Here is a 16,121-nt window from a genome sequence, read left to right on the forward strand (position 1 = left end):
GGCCTAGCCGGTCAAGGCCCCCCGCCATGATTTTGAAATGTTGGCCAATTAGCCTTCTAAAAGGGTACTATGCTTCACCCGTTCCTGGCCAATTTTAAAGTTGTGGTGTACAAGTATTATGTTTTCTGATGTTATATCCCGTGTTGATACTGTGAGTGACATAATTAAGGTTAAGGGTTTAAGGACTAGGGCCCTGGAATAAAAACGGGTATTTAAATCCTGGTTTTACCACTTGCTATCTATGTGGTCTTGAGCAAGATCCTTAACTTCCTAACAGCTAAGTTTTCTCATCTATAAAATGGGAAAAATAATAGAACTTACGAATCATGAGATAGGACATATTAGTATAGTGCCTGTAAAAACCTATAAGCTCAATATTATCTTTAAAAAAAAATCAAATATTGTGCTATTATACTTCTATCCTGTCAGGACATTTTTAGTTCCAGGTCATAGAAAATAAACACTATTTCTTATAAAGCCTCTCAGTGGTGTCCAGGAGCAGCAGCTCATGCTTCTAATCCTAGCACTCTGGGAGGGCATAGGGGGTCGCTTGAGGTCAGGAGTTCCAGAGCAGCCTGAGCAAAACTGACACCCTGTCTCTAAGAAAAATTAGCAAGGCGTAGTGGCAAGCACCTATAGTCCCTGCTACTTGGGAGGCTGACGCAGGAGGACTAGTTGAGCCCAAGAGTTTGGGGTTGCATTGAGCTATGATGATGCCACAGTACTCTAGCCAGGGCAACACAGCAAGACCCTGACTCAAAATAATAAATAAATAAATAAATAAATAAATAAAGCAAGCAAGCCTATTAGTGGAAGATTTTGTACATTTCGCATTATATTATCATACTAATACCAAAGTCCTGTTTACATTTCATAATGTAAAACCATTACAGACTGTGGACTATTTAAGCCTTATATAATTGCTTTTAATTTTCACATTAGCAAAAAAAAAAAAAAAATGCCTCATCAAACAGGTAAAAGCAGTAGAATTTACCTTTATATCCTGAAAACATTGGTGGAGTTCCTACTTGTTGCAAATACCATCCTTTCCTGCACTCTTTCAGATACTATCACTCTATACACTCTCTTAGTCTTTTCTGGAGAGGAGAGCAGCCAGAAGCAAGAAAATGAAGTTTCAGGACCATTATTTTCAGTACTAACTCCCTCAGCTCTTTTCCATAATTGCCTGCCAGAGAATCCTGTCAGGTCTGTCAGGAGAGCTCTCCAAACTACAGACCCTAGCAACCCACTCCAGAAAGGTGCCCCAAACCAGTAAAAGCCTGGTTATACTACTGTGTCTATCCTTCAACTTCTGAGGTTTAGTTCAATTTGAACATGTTTCCTCACCCCTAACCCAACTTTTGCCTTATTCACTTCTATTTTCTTCCTGTCTTACTTCAATCTCTGGATTCTGGCCTCTTGCCTTGAATGCTCTTCTGGTCATTTATTTCCTGGCATGACCACTGGACATAGATTTTGGTCTCATATTGGAATGCTACCATTACGTATGCCCTCTTGTTGACATGACTCTTTAACTTAACATGACCATCTAATTTAGTTTTGTGGTCTTCAGTTTTTAAAGGAGTGTTCTGAAAACATGGTTCTGCAGTACATTGTGTTCTGCAAACTATTTCACTCCTGGGTTTAGCCTACCTCCTCTTGTGGAGAATTAACAAGAATTAACTAGGGTTCAGTCTCTTTACCTGAATCTTCCTTTTCTTCTGACACTGTAATCATGGTTATTTCCCCAGCTCTGTTTCTCTACACCCTACTGCCACAGACTAACCAATTTATTAGCCTCCCCCAAATGCTGCTCTTTTGGTTTGACCTTAGCAGTCAACGAAAGAAGAGGCACATCCCCAATATCACAGAAAGCACAAACACAGAAATGAAGATCATACATAAAGCAGCAACCCTGAGAATGAGAGAGAGAAAAAAGACACTAGTCTTTTAGTCTTTCATCTCACACAATATTTATGTTTTATTTGATTTTTTTCATGTTTTGCTATTTCCTCAGCATTTCCATATGAATTTAAATTCCTTACATTAACAGGTTTTCCCTCACGTGAATTCTCTGATGTTGACTAAGGTGTGAGCTCTGACTGAAGGCTCTCCCACACTCACTGCATTCATAGGGTTTTTCTCCAGTGTGGATTCTCAGGTGTCGAATAAGGTGGGAGCTCACACGGAAGGTTTTCCCACATTCACTACATCTATAGGGTTTTTCTCTGGTGTGAATTCTCTGATGCAAGATAAGATGTGAGTTCAGACTGAATGCTCTCCCACATTCTTTGCATCCAAAGGGTCTTTCTCCAGTGTGAATTCGCTGATGTCTAATAAGATCTGAGCTTCCTACAAAGCCTTTCCCACACTCATTACATTCATAGGGTCTCTCTCCAGTGTGGATTCTCTGATGCCTAACAAGCTTTGAGCTGTGCCTGAAAGCTTTCCCACACTCATTACACTGATGAGTTTTCTCTCCACTGAAAATTGCTGCATGTTTAATAAGTACTGGGCTCTTGAAAGATTTTCCATATTGGTAAATTTTTTCTCCAGCATAAATTCTTTGATGGTTAATAAAATCTGAATTCCATTTGAAGCTCTGTTCATAGGTACCATGTTTACAAGATTTCTGATGTGTGAATTCATTTGAGCTCAGATTTAAGTTCCTCTCACATCCATCATGGCTTATCATTTCACCTGTGAGTGTATTTTTGTGGGTGAGGATTTTACCAAAACCTCCATCTTGCACTGATGATGGTCTCTGAGACTCCCCTGGTTCTTTTTCCCATTGCTTCTTTACCCTGCCTGCAGACTTACAAATGTCTTGCGGCCCATCGGATCCTTTGGACATGTATCCTGAGATTCTTCCTGATATAATTCTCTGAGATTCTGTTTTTTCATAAATGTCCAGCTTTGGCACGGATCCATTGTTCTCACTCTCATCATCTAAAATAATGAAAAAAGAAGTAAATATCACCCTGGGAGGAAAGAAAATTTGGGAGCATGCTCAAGATAGTTATAAATTGATACTTCATTTGGCCATTTTAAATATGTGGCTTTTTTTGGCTGGGTACAGTGGCTCACGCCTGTAATCCTAGCACTCTGGGAGGCCGAGGTGGGAAGATCACTTGAGCTCAGGAGTTTGAGACCAGCCTGAGCAAGAGTGAGACCCTGTCTCTACTAAAAATGGAAAAAATTAGCCGGGCGTAGTAGTGTGCACATGTAGTCCCACTACTCAGGAGGCTGAGGCAGGAGGATCTCTTGAGCTCAAGAGTTGGAGGCTGCTGTGAGCTAGGTTGACGCCACGGCACTCTAGCCTGGGGAACAGATGGAGACTCTGTCTCAAAAAAATAAAAAATTGCTGGACATGGTGGCGCAGGCCTGTAGTCCTAGCTACTCGGGGAGGCTGAAGCAGGAGGATCACTTGAGTCCAGGAGTTCTGGGCTGTAGTGCGCTATGCCAATCGGGTGTCTGCACTAAGTTCAGCATCACTATGGTCACCTTCCAGGAGCAGGGGACCACCAGGTTGCCTAAGGAGGGACAAACAAGGCCAGGTCAGAAATGGAGCAGGTCAAAACTCCCGTGCTGATCAGTAGTGGGATCACACCTGTGAATAGCCACTCTGCACTCCAGCCTGGACAACACAGCGAGACCCCGTCTCTTTTTTAAAATAAAAATAAAAAGAAAAATAAACAAATAAATAAAATAAATATGTGGCTTTTCATAGAGGAGTGAGGGACAAGGACACAAACAAAAGAAACATTGGCAAAAGCAAGTAATGCATGCAGTGGTTGGCAGAGAGAGGAAACAGATGTCTGAAGATATATATATACAACAGAAAAGATTGGGAGAAGCATCAGCAGCAGCAAGAACTGGGAAGGGGAGATAAGTAAAGAGAAAGAACTATACAATGTGACCAAGGGGGATCTTGGGAACTTCAGGTCTATAATACATTTATGGTATTAAGCTTAGAGGGAAAAATGGAGGTACCACCTCAAAGAAAAGCAGATGAGGACACAGGAGAGAAAAGTAAAGCTATAAATGACTCTGAGGTTTGTGTGAGAAAACCTCCATCCATCATCCACCATCCATTTTTTCTTCATATTTCATGGTTAATCAGTCTTCTAAGTTCTGTCATCATTTTCTGCTATACATCCCTTCCTTTACATTTCTGCTACCATTACCATAGCCTGGAACCTCACTACTTCCTGTCCAGATGACTGTAACTGCCTCCCTGCTATCATATATTTGTGCTTTTCTTCTTCCTAATTATCCTAAATATCTTTACCAGACTAATTGTCATTAAACATTGTCATCCTTTTATACCCTATTCAGAAACCTTTAATCTCTTTTCTTCCACAACAAGTCTTAACTCCCCAGCCTGGTTTCTAGGACCCATTTATGATCTGGTCTTCACAAATCCTACTTTCTAGCTCATAACTCTATACTGTGCTGAAGCCAAGCAAACCCTCTTTGTTATAGGGTTTCCTTTGTCTAGAATATGCTAGGGTAGGAAAGTGGGTTAGGGAGTATTGGTCTTGGGGTAAGGGAAATTTACAATTTTATATGGGGTAGATGGAGATAGTTCCAGAATAAACCTGAAGGTGGAGTATGTGGTAATTCATAAAAAATTAACAGTAACTTGGCCGGGCGCGGTGGCTCACGCCTGTAATCCTAGCACTCTGGGAGGCCGAGGTGGGCGGATCGTTTGAGCTCAGGAGTTCAAGACCAGCCTGAGCAAGAGCGAGATCCCACCTCTACTAAAAATAGAAAGAAATTATATGGACAGCTAAAAATATATATAGAAAAAATTAGCCGGGCATGGTGGCGCATGCCTGTAGTCCCAGCTACTCGGGAGGCTGAGACAGGAGGATCGCTTGAGCTCAGGAGTTTGAGGTTGCTGTGAGCTAGGCTGACGCCACGGCACTCACTCTAGCCTGGGCAACAGAGTGAGACTCTGTCTCAAAAAAAAAAAAAAAAAAAAAAAAAATTAACAGTAACTTATTCTTGGGTTTATCATTAGGAGTATTCATACCTAAAGTGATATTGCATCTGTGAACCTTTTAAATAGATGAATTTTAGAACAGAGATGAGTTTTCTATGGAGGTGGTCTCCAGAAGTATGGCTAACTTTACATAAAAACATAAAAGAGCTTTATAAGACTAAGAGTACAATATAAAAGGCAAACATACGGATCATAGTCTATGTACCTGCAAATATATTCTATTTCTAAGTATATCATCATGTATATGCCTCTTTCTCTATCATTATATGTACTTCTCTATAACATGCTTTGTTTTTGTTTCTGTCCATGTGTTTCTTTCTTTTTGCTTCTTTTCTCTTTCTGTGACATTTTCTCAACTCATTCATTTTTATTTCCCTTAATTTTGTCACATCATAAAACTATCCTGTGTTTGTAAATATTCTGGATAAGGAACAAAATTATCTTTCCCCCCCAAATTGGTCAAAGACTCATAGGAAAAAACACATTCTCTACTTTCATTGGATAATGAAGGAAAGGACCATCCACAGTTACTAAGACGAGTTTGAAGAGGCAGATTCACTCTCCTGCTTCTTCAGTGACATGCACCACATAGCATTCTGCCACTTACCACAGTCCAGTAGGAGCTGGGGTTCTGAAGAATCATAATGGGCCTTGGTCTCAACTGGCTGGAACTGGACACTAAATGCTGGTCCAGGAGGTGATACCTTTTTCCTGAATATTTCTTGTCCATGTTCATGGGCTGGAACCTGAGAAAAAGCAAGTACATTTGGGCTTATGAGAGAATCCTTGTTGGAGCTAAACATGTTCTAACAACTAAGAAATACAAAACTGGGGAAGGAGGAATCAAGTCTAAATCACTTGTAAAATGTAGTGTAGTACCAGACAGGAAAGGAGACATAAATGCACACTGAACCAACAGCTCCTGCAAGTTTCACTAGATAATCAATCTCAGGTCCTCTCCTCCCACTGTGGGACCCCCTCCATTATGGAGGTCTTAGAGATCCCCTACATACCTGGCATATTGCTTCATCAGTGCCTCTCTCTAAATCTTCCAGTATGGTCACTGCCTCCTCTCCACTTTCTGGGTAATGTTCACGCACCCAGGCCTGGAGATCCCCTGGCAGGATGCTCAGGAACTGCTCCAGCACCAGCAGCTCCAGGATCTTCTCCTTGGTATGGATCTCTGGCTTCAGCCACTGACAGCAGAGCTCTCAGAGCCTGCTCAGTGCCTCCCGGGGTCCAGGGGAATCTTGGTAGCAGAACTGCCTAAAAAGTTGCCGGCAGAGCTCCTGCCTGAGGGGATCACTTCTTTGTATGCAAGTGTCCTGTCTCCAGATAATCTCTTCCTCTTCTATCTTCACTATCAGAAGTCCTTTATCCTCTGGAAAGTTCTGAGCTGCAGCTTTTTCTGATTCTGCAGCCATCTCTGGATAGACTGTATTATCAGAAAACCCACTTGTGTTTTGGGAAGGGCCTTCTTTAGTTTCAAGAGCTCTCCTGAAGGATCAAAAATTACTGTTACTGTCTAGGAAGATGAAAGACCACATCATAGACATCATCATTCTCCATTACACAAAAATTTACAGGGCATTTATTGTATGTAAAAGCACTGACATACATGCTGTGTGGAATACAACTGTTATGTGATTTCTCTTTCAACACAATGTAAGTAATCCTATTTCCAAATTCTGAATATATAATTATAACAATCCAAGCCTGTGTTTTCCTCACACTTGTATGAGTACAGTGGCCTCTATCTTTTCATATTGCTGTCCACCCTAGAAATGAAGGACATGTTCATCTCCACAGTATTCAGCAGGTCATTATGCTTAGAAGTTTTCATCGGCTCCCCAGTGCCTAAAAGATAAATTCAAAATTCATGAACTTGACATTTGACGTGTCTTAGAATTTGACATTTCTATGGTACGGCTCCAACCTTTGCCTCTGTAATTTTCTTATACAAACCTACTAAACTTTTTGTTTTCCTACTTCTGTGTTCCTATCCTTAACCAATTGTTCAAACTGTTTCCGTGTTTGTAATTTCCCATCTCTTTCTCTCCTATGTCCTAGTCAAATCTTATCCATTCTGCAGAATTTTGTTTTTTCATTAAGCTTCCCCTGACCATTGCAACCAACTATACTTTTCCCTTCTCCTATTTTATAAAGCACTTATATCATTTTTCTCTTTTGGTCCTTATTTTCTATATAACTTATAAAATGTAATCACATATGGCTTGTTAATATTTAGTATTACATTTAAGTTTAATATTTCTAATTTAAATTGTCTTATTTTTAAATTTAAATTATAAGCTGATTAGGATTACTTATACATCTCTTAAATAACAGAAGAGGGCAACTTTTCCTGAGAGCAAGAGGTTAATTTCAAGCAGCGTAAGTGGTTCTTTCCCCAAAAGTCTCAGTAGGTTTCCTCTTGTCCCGTAAGTTCCTTCTTGGCCTTTCTAGTTTCATGGCTCAGTCCATGTTTTGGCCATTGAGGCCCCTCATCTCACCAATAAAATGAAATATAATAAATCACCACCATGATTTGCTTATTAGTCTTCTATGAGTCTTGTTCTTGAATTTATCCGCTCATCAAATATTATCAGTCTGTGGGAATGGTCAGTCTGGTTTTTGATCTGAAAACCAGAATAAAGGATTTATAGGTGAAGCCACAGAGACCAAAAGCAAAATGCAAATGTAAATTCTTCAGGTTCTTTTACTAAACATTTCACTAAGTTGACTACTGACTGATATACTGACATATACTTTATTAAGAATCTTAGCACAAGCAAAGCATTGGGATAGAAGTTGTAAAGCAGTGGATTTCAAGAAAATCTGAGTGCAAGACTGGACTTGCTGCCTAATCAGCATATGAAAACTTTGTTAGAAACAGGTAATTGGGCCCTGTCCCTGGAGTTGCTGACTTGGGTCCTGCTCCTGGAGATGGTAACTTGGTCAGTATGGTGTATACCTGGAAAAAATCTGTATTCTGATACATAGTTTAAGGATTTGAAAAAAAAGTTTGAGTCTGCAAACTAGTTGGGAAGAAATGACATAAAACATTTAAATGAAAAAACATGTTTCACATGACACACACATTGTAAATGCTTAGTAAATGTTCAATGTTGAAGTGCTAAATGAGTTGTATGGTGGAGACATTGAATACCCTAATGGTTCTGAGGTAGGAAGAGACTGAATGGTAGCAAGTACTTCCTAGAGGTGGTGGGCTTCAACTGGACAATAAAGAAAGAAAGATTCCAAAAACACAGGATAGGAAAAGAGTTGAGAAGTGGAAATGAGCAGCAAATTGATGGTGAAACCAGCTTGCAGGGTATGATAACGATTAAGAATTCTACTACCTCTGATAAGAAATTCCTCAACTCTAGTCTGAGTTCCTACAAGTCCTAACACATACATCTGTTAATACAACACATATCACCTTGCATTATTTTAAGTTGTTAGGGTGCTTTTCTTTCATCAATTGACTGCTGTTCCATGAGGTTAAGGACCATGCATTATTAATATTTGTTCTTAAGGCTCTATATTTGTTGGTTCATTGAATGAAAGAGAAAATTAGGAAAGTTTGAGGTGACTTCTGTTTTGGATATTCTGTATCTAAGATTATAAGATATCTACTTGGAAAAATATTTCCAACAGATACTATGAGATTTTAATAATGGAAAGGAGCTTGGAACGAGAACACAGATCTGGATAAGATACATGAAAAGGATAGTTGAAGATATATATCAGGATTAATTCTCCAAGAGCATGGAAATAAATATCACAGGCTCAGACTAAACCTTGGAAAACATACAGTTTGAGAGTGTAAGAACAAAATTTATCAGTGATAAAGGGAAGACAAGGGGTTAGTTCTATGGTATATTAACCGTATAGTTTCAATTCCTAATATTTTACTGGGTCATTTTGATGTAGTGGTCTAGTCTAATTTCACTTCCCATTATGTTTCCTAGATGTGCTAATCAAGTGCTTACCAAGTAGTGTCCTAATGCTTTATGAGCATTATCTCATTTAGCATAGGAAGATGGACAGTAAAGGGGCCTATATAATACTAACTAAACTTCAATTATCATGCTAAGTAGCTGGTTCTATACCATGTTATCTCCTCAGATGACTGACACTCCTATCTCCTTGTGTTTCATCACTTTTCATCCATTTAAAACTGATTCTGCAACTCCAGATGGAATTATCTAGTTCTCAAGGATTTGATATATCCCTCCTGGAGCCTTACCAACTTCAAACTAATAAACATTTGAGCATCCAGTACTTTACAATTATTGTGTTGGGAGAGTTACAAAAATGACTAAGCGGATATGTAAACAAATCCTATGAGAACAGAGGAAGGAGTAATTAATCATGATGAGAAAGGTAGAGAAACAGGGCTTCTGATGGATGAAGAGGTCCTTGGTGTGCACGTTGGGGGAGGGGAAGATGGGAGCGAGAATTTTGTTGGTGGAGGGAAGGGAGTCAGAGGAAATCCAGTAGAGACCATAGAGCAAAGCAGAGGCTTCAAAGTCCATGTTGGATAACGCTCCCACAGTACCTCCTTGTGTTTCTCACATTGAGACATTTTCCACAGTCTTACAACTGCCTACTTTGCTGTTTCTCTCTCGTTCTAGAAGGAGGGCAGGGGGTTAGTGTTGGTTTCCCTGCATCCCAGGCAAACAGGAAATACTACTGTGTGAATAAATTTCAAGAGGCCAGGGTTGTCCCCACTTTTCCTGCAAAAAGGGGGTTACTCCTCGCAAGACGCAGGCGATTGGGGGTAGCTCCTGTGGCAGTTTCTTTTGGCAGACAGCAGCAGATCGTAGACTTCTACAGTCTTCCCCCGTTCCACCCAGCTAGATGTGTCAGCTCCTCTTACCGGTGACCCCAAATTCAAGGTCAGTACGTCGCCCCCCCAACCGCGCCTTCTCAGCCTTCCACTATGACGCCACACGCGACGCAGGTAACTATGGAGACCGCCAAACCCTCACGAAATACACTAGTGCGCGCGTCCTCCCAACCTCTACACTGGCTCCACCTTTCTCCGGGAATCCTCTGACGTCTACGGCCTGGTCGCCCCGAAGCTGGTGTAATCCCAAAAGGAATATGAGAGGGACTGGATGTTTGCAAGGGGACATAGGTCCGGACACCTGGTCCCCAAATCCGGAGTCACCTTTCCTATAGGGCTGGTTCCGATCGGACACTTCCGGTGAAAGGACGGAGCTGCACCACCCTTCAAGGATTCCGTCCACAGGGACTTGTGCGTCTGCGCAGAAGATAGGCTGGATTTGGACTACGATTCCCAGAAGCCTTCTGGGTCCCTTCAGGCGTTTAGACTTTCGTCCTGGGCATTTTCGCCAACGTCTTGAGGTTTTCTGAGCTTTAGGGAGGAGGTGTCTTTTTTCAACATTGTCGTAGGTGTCAACAGAGAGGCTTTCTAAAAGAAAATGATGTTTATTCGAGAGTAGGGCATTGCGAACACACGTGCCATAGTAAACTATGTCTGTATTCAGGGAGATAAAGGAAGAGGAAGGTTTTTAAAGGAAAAATGAGGAAGATTATAAAATTGTTTTGAAATGATTATCCTTTACTACAAAGATTAATTATAAGAGTGACGCCAGTCTGAGGTTGGACAGGCAGTTGCTGAGCAGATGTCCTTGCAGAAGTCTTTTTTGTGTAAGATTGCGATGGCCTTTGCGCAAAGTTGTGGTTTTTCCAGGGTGTTTTATAATAGTCTGAGAAGTCTGAGAAGAATATAAGCCTGAGAAGTCTCTATAGCCCATCTACCTACCCATCTTTTTATCTACCTATTTATTTACCTACTAATTTGCCAACAATAGTAATTGTTTCACCAATTTACACTTGATGATATTGTATGATATCCCTGTTAACCAATGTCTCATTATCAGAAAACATCATGAAATTTATAAGTTAAAAAAATCTTATAGGTATTTCACGGTAATTTTAATTTGCTTTACCTTTTATAAATTATATTATTTACTCATTGTTAAAAAGTCATTTGCATTTCCTTTTCTTTGAATTACCTACTAATATTTTTTGCCTTTTTTCTATTAATGTCTTTTTTAAATCTATTTCTAGGGGTTCTTAGAGCTTTGTTTTTAATATGAGTTACAAATATTTTCTTCTGTTTGTCATTCTTTTGACATTTCTTTTGATGTCTTTGCCATGTAGAAGTTTTTTTATTTTTTGTTTTTAAAAACCTTTTATGTAGTGAATATGTCAATTTTTTTCTTTTATGATTTCTGGATTTTGAATTTAAAGAAATTCTCTTATGTTTTATTATTATACATTTGTTGTTTCATCTTTTTTAATTTAATACTGTGATTCATTTATTATTTGTTGTGGTGAAAGATATGAGTAATGGATCCAATTTTTTTCAAATAGACCCCTATTCTATTTATTAAATAGTACATTTTTCCTTTTTATAATTTGCCATTTTTTTAATACTAAACTCTTGACTATAATTGCATCAATTCCTAGACTTTCTATTCTGTTCTGTTGGTTTGGTTGTTTTGCTAAATGCCACACAATTATTGGAACTGTATAATGTTTTAATATCTAATGAATCTAGTTCCCCTTATTGATTTGCTTATTTATTTTCTCCTTGTAAATTTTTAAAACCTGTTTCTGGATTTGAAAACTGTTGGTAATTTTTGAGACCACATTAAAATTTAAAACTAATTGAGGAGGCCAGGCTTGGTGGCTCATGCCTGTAATCCTAGCACTCTGGGAGGCCAAGGCGGGTGGATCGTTTGAGCTCAGGAGTTCGAGACCAGCCTGAGCAAGAGCGAGACCCCCGTCTCTACTAAAAAAATAGAAAGAAATTAGCTGGACAGCTAAAAATATATATAGAAAAAATTAGCCAGGCATAGTGGCGCTGGTCGCAGCTACTCAGGAGGCTGAGGCAGTAGGATTGCTTGAGCCCAGGAGTTTGCTACGCTGACGCCATGGCACTCACTCTAGCCCAGGAAACAGAGCGAAACTCTGTCTCCAAAACAAACAAACAAACAAACAAAAAAAAAAACACCTAATTGAGGGAGAATTGAGAATCTTTATTCAAGTTTCTGTATTTTTGTATTCAAGTTTTCTTTTGTTTCCTTCACTTGTAGTTTAAAATTTTCTTTGTATTTATCTGGGACAGTTTTTAGGATTATTCCTATTCATTTCATCTTTTTGTTATCATGATAAGTTACATTAACAAATATCGTAATATTAAACTATTCTTGCATTCCTTGAATTAAGCATGTTTGTCCATAATGTATTATTCTTTTGAAGTGCTGCTGAATTCCTTTTGCTGATATATTACTTTTATTTTTGCATCAGTAATCATGAGTTAGACTTATCAAGTTCAATTTTGTCTAATCTCTGCCAACTTTTGATATCAATATTGCTCATTTTGTATACATTTTGTAAATTTTTCTATGTTCTGACAATTATTTAAGTTTTGATAGAAATTCCCTATGAAATTTTCAGGTCTAGTTCTTTTGGGTGTTAGTTCTTTGAGAATTTTATTAGATCTATGGAACCAGTCTGTTCAGATTTTGTATCTATGGTCAGTTTTGATAGATTTCCAAACTTATTTGCATAGGTTTAATTAAAGTAAATCTAGTTTTATGTTCCTTCAAATTTTCTGTTTCTGTAAGTATCTCCTTTTGTTTCTTATTCATGTAACTTAATTGTTTCTTATTGTGTATATTTGTGCTCTTCTCTCTTTTCATTAATTAGATAATGGTTTCTCTATTTTATTAATTTCTTTTTAAATATCCAGCTCTTAGATTTATTGTTTTTTTCTGTTTTCTGATTTATTCATTTATTCTTTTCTCTTAATTCCCTTTGCCTCCCTTCAGTTTATATTGTCTTTTTCTAACCTTAATCCTTAATTAGTTAGATTTATGTGTATTTTATGTAAGTGTTTATGGCTAAGAATTCTCCTTTGCACACTGATGAGGCTCTTCCCATATGTTTTGATTATCATCATTTTCCAGATATTCTCAAGTGATTATATTTCCTCCTTGAATCAACAGTTACTTAAGAGAGATTTAAAAACATTTCAAGTGGAAGGCTTTTCTCTTTCTGAATGTGTCATTACTTTTTAATTTTATTGAATTATACTCAGAGATGTTGTCTTAACTATTTCATTGTAGGTGGTGTTGCAGATTGGGTTTCAAGAGAAGTATACTCTGAGATACAGATAACATGCAGAAGTTTACAGGTAGTGATTTTGGGATTAACACCTGTGAGGGAGCTAAGGCAGCAGCATTGGGCAGAAGGGAGAAGTTGGGCTGTGATATAATCACAACAAAAGATTTGGCTGCTCCCACAGAACTAAGACGACAACTTCAGAGTTGTCCTGAGGGGGTTAGGCCTTTATAGCCATTCAAGAGACCAGTCCCTGGTTGTAGCTTGCCTTAGGAAGAACAGGCTGTTCTTTGCAGCTGAGAGCAATTTCTGGAGAAGGGGAGAGCCAGGGCTGTCAGAGAGGGCTATCAGCCAGCAGCACTCTCAGCAACTGGGGGAATAAGTCCTTAAGTTCTGGGAGACACAGCATGGTGTTCAGTACAGGTGAAAATCTGAGATGTTCTCTTCCTCAGTCTTCCTTGTACTTAGGGCAAAGGCATGTGTTTTGTGTTTGACTCATCAGACACAGCTTTCCTGCAATTTGAATCAAGTAGGTGGTACAAAGCCCCAGAGGCAGTGGAAAATCTCTCTGGTGGTATTGGCAGTGGAAGAAATGTCCAATTTATGGAGCAGCTGTGGCAGCAAGCTAACATAGGCACCCAGCGTCCAGGTAGGCAGCATAAATTGCAACACCCAGTGTTCAGTGACAGTAATTTGGTCAACTTGTAAGATGGTTTTTGTATGTTGTTTTGGCTGTGGGAGAGGGGCCCCATTCTCCGGCCTTTTCAGCAATTTTATGAACTACTCAACTCTGTTTATATCTTTTTATCTCTCTTTCTCTGTGTTATTATGTCACATGAAAATGGTTGAGCATATTTTTACCAAGTTTGAAGAGATATTTTGGATGGTATGACTTAAAATATGGATATACACCATATGGAAAATTTCAGGGTTCTGGGGGACATTGTGGATGCTGAAAATGACCGATCAAATCAGATATGAGCTCCAAATGAAAAGCATAAGCTCCAAATCAAAGCATAAGCTTTCAATCAGGTAGGGTCTGCTTCTCATATAGGCAATTCTATGCATGGTCAAGAGTAAAAGACAAATACAGAATTTTTAATGTTAAAATTATGATTCATAGCATGCCAGGCAATTCTTTGTAGACTAGTATGAAGATTTATATAGATATAGGTGTAGACAATAGACATAAATTCTACTTTTTACACAAAGGAATGCAGACAGGTTATAGGAAATGCATACAATATAATCATAAAATGCGAATAAGTACAAAACATCAGAATGAGAAATGTTAATAACTCTCCATCCCTCATTCTTGTCAGTCCCTAATATGGACTATTTACTACATTCAGATTAATTTGTTCAATGTTTACTCATATTGAGTAACATACCATACTCCTTCTTACGTACAAGCCTTCATCATGTGTTTTGAATATTCTCATCATTCCTATGTAAAACTCACTCATGTTCAAGACCCAGATGAAGTGCCATATTTTTCCTGAAGCTGTGCTTGACCTCTTAAGTCCTCACCAATATCTTCTCCTTTTGATCTCACATTGCAGTTATGATTAGAACCTTTGATTACATAGTAATTTTATTTTCTAGTGTTTCTCATGCACAACAATATGGGTAAGTACTCAAGTACATGCTAGAAGGAGGACAGTCCTGGGAAAATGCTCCATTTTGTGTTCCCTGTGGCATATTCACATGTTAATCTGAGCTGTATGTGATGTTTTAATGATACATTGAGATGTTGATTTCACATTTTACTGTGACTTTCAGGGACTTTATATATAAATATTTTTCCACATCAATAATATTAAAGGGATATGTTAATGGAAGATTAAATGGATAAGACCTGTGATTATGTTACTCCTACAATTTGTAGCAAACATAGATCAGTAACAAATTTAATTAGGTATTTAATAACAGATTTGTAATTATTATGAGAATGGAAGTGATTATTTGATTAGGATTTGCCTCCTGTTAAACTCCTTTCAGCCAGTATAAATTACTGGAAGATTTTGCTGTGGCTTAGGGTCTTTTTTAAAGCCCCCTTCAGTTCATTGTTCCTTAGGCTGTAAATGAAGGGATTCAACACAGGGGCCACGACCATGAAAATCACTGATGCAGCTGAGTCTTTTTCGGTTGAGTGATTGGATGAGGGGCTCATATAGACCCCTGTGATGGCTCCATAGAAAAGAATGACCAAGGCAAGGTGAGATCCACAGGTGGAGAAAGCCTTAAATTTTCCTTGGGCAGAAGGGACTTTCATCACAGCAGAGATGATGAGGATATAGGATGCCAGGATACATGCTGAAGGTACCACAAAGATCAGCCCCACCACAATCAGAACCATCAACTGATTAAGACTGGTGTCAGAACAGGATAGAGGGAGGAGAGAGTTGATATCACAGAAGAAATGATGAATGATATTGTTAGAGCAGAAGTGCAGACGGGCCATCATAAGAGTGTGCAAGAGAGGGTTTAAAATGGCAATGACCCAAGGTACAGCCACCAGAGAGACACAGAGGCGCAGAGCCATAATGGTGGAGTAATGCAAAGGGTGACAGATGGCCACATAACGGTCATATGCCATCACTGTGAGAAGAAAATTGTCCATATTAGCAAACATCATACAGAAATACATCTGAGCCAGGCAACCAGGATAGGAGATGGATTGAGTCTGGGTTTGGATGTTCAGTAGCATCTTGGGCACTGTAGCTGATGGAAGGCAGAGGTCTACCAAGGACAGATTAGCAAGGAAGAAATACATGGGTGTGTGGAGGCGACGGTCTGAGCCAATGGCCAGCAAGATAAGTAAGTTTCCAAACATCCCTGTTAGATAGAGACACAGGAAAAGTGCAAAGAGTAGCACCTGCTGCCCTGGCCAACTCGAGAAGCCCAGGAGGAGAAATTCAGAGACACTGGTTTGATTTTCCTTTTCCAT

At 39.0% G+C, this 16,121-nt stretch overlaps 2 protein-coding genes across 2 annotated transcripts in view; both read right to left on the reverse strand.

Annotated features, from left to right (window-relative positions):
- Window positions 1-16,121, reverse strand: part of LOC138398794 (putative olfactory receptor 1F12P) — a 38,263-nt gene extending 22,142 nt beyond the window's left edge. Inside the window, 1 exon segment of the mRNA XM_069493263.1 lies at window positions 15,187-16,121. Coding sequence (XP_069349364.1) covers window positions 15,187-16,121 — 935 coding nt within the window.
- ZNF165 (zinc finger protein 165) lies at window positions 1,949-10,159 on the reverse strand. Its single transcript, XM_069493561.1, is given in 4 exon segments — window positions 1,949-2,949; window positions 5,616-5,754; window positions 6,022-6,505; window positions 10,050-10,159. Coding segments are annotated over 3 exon segments (1,458 nt in total). The 5' UTR covers window positions 6,433-6,505; window positions 10,050-10,159; the 3' UTR covers window positions 1,949-2,041.

The sequence above is a fragment of the Eulemur rufifrons genome, chromosome 18 (assembly GCF_041146395.1).
Source record: "Eulemur rufifrons isolate Redbay chromosome 18, OSU_ERuf_1, whole genome shotgun sequence".
NCBI classification, from domain to species: domain Eukaryota; kingdom Metazoa; phylum Chordata; class Mammalia; order Primates; family Lemuridae; genus Eulemur; species Eulemur rufifrons.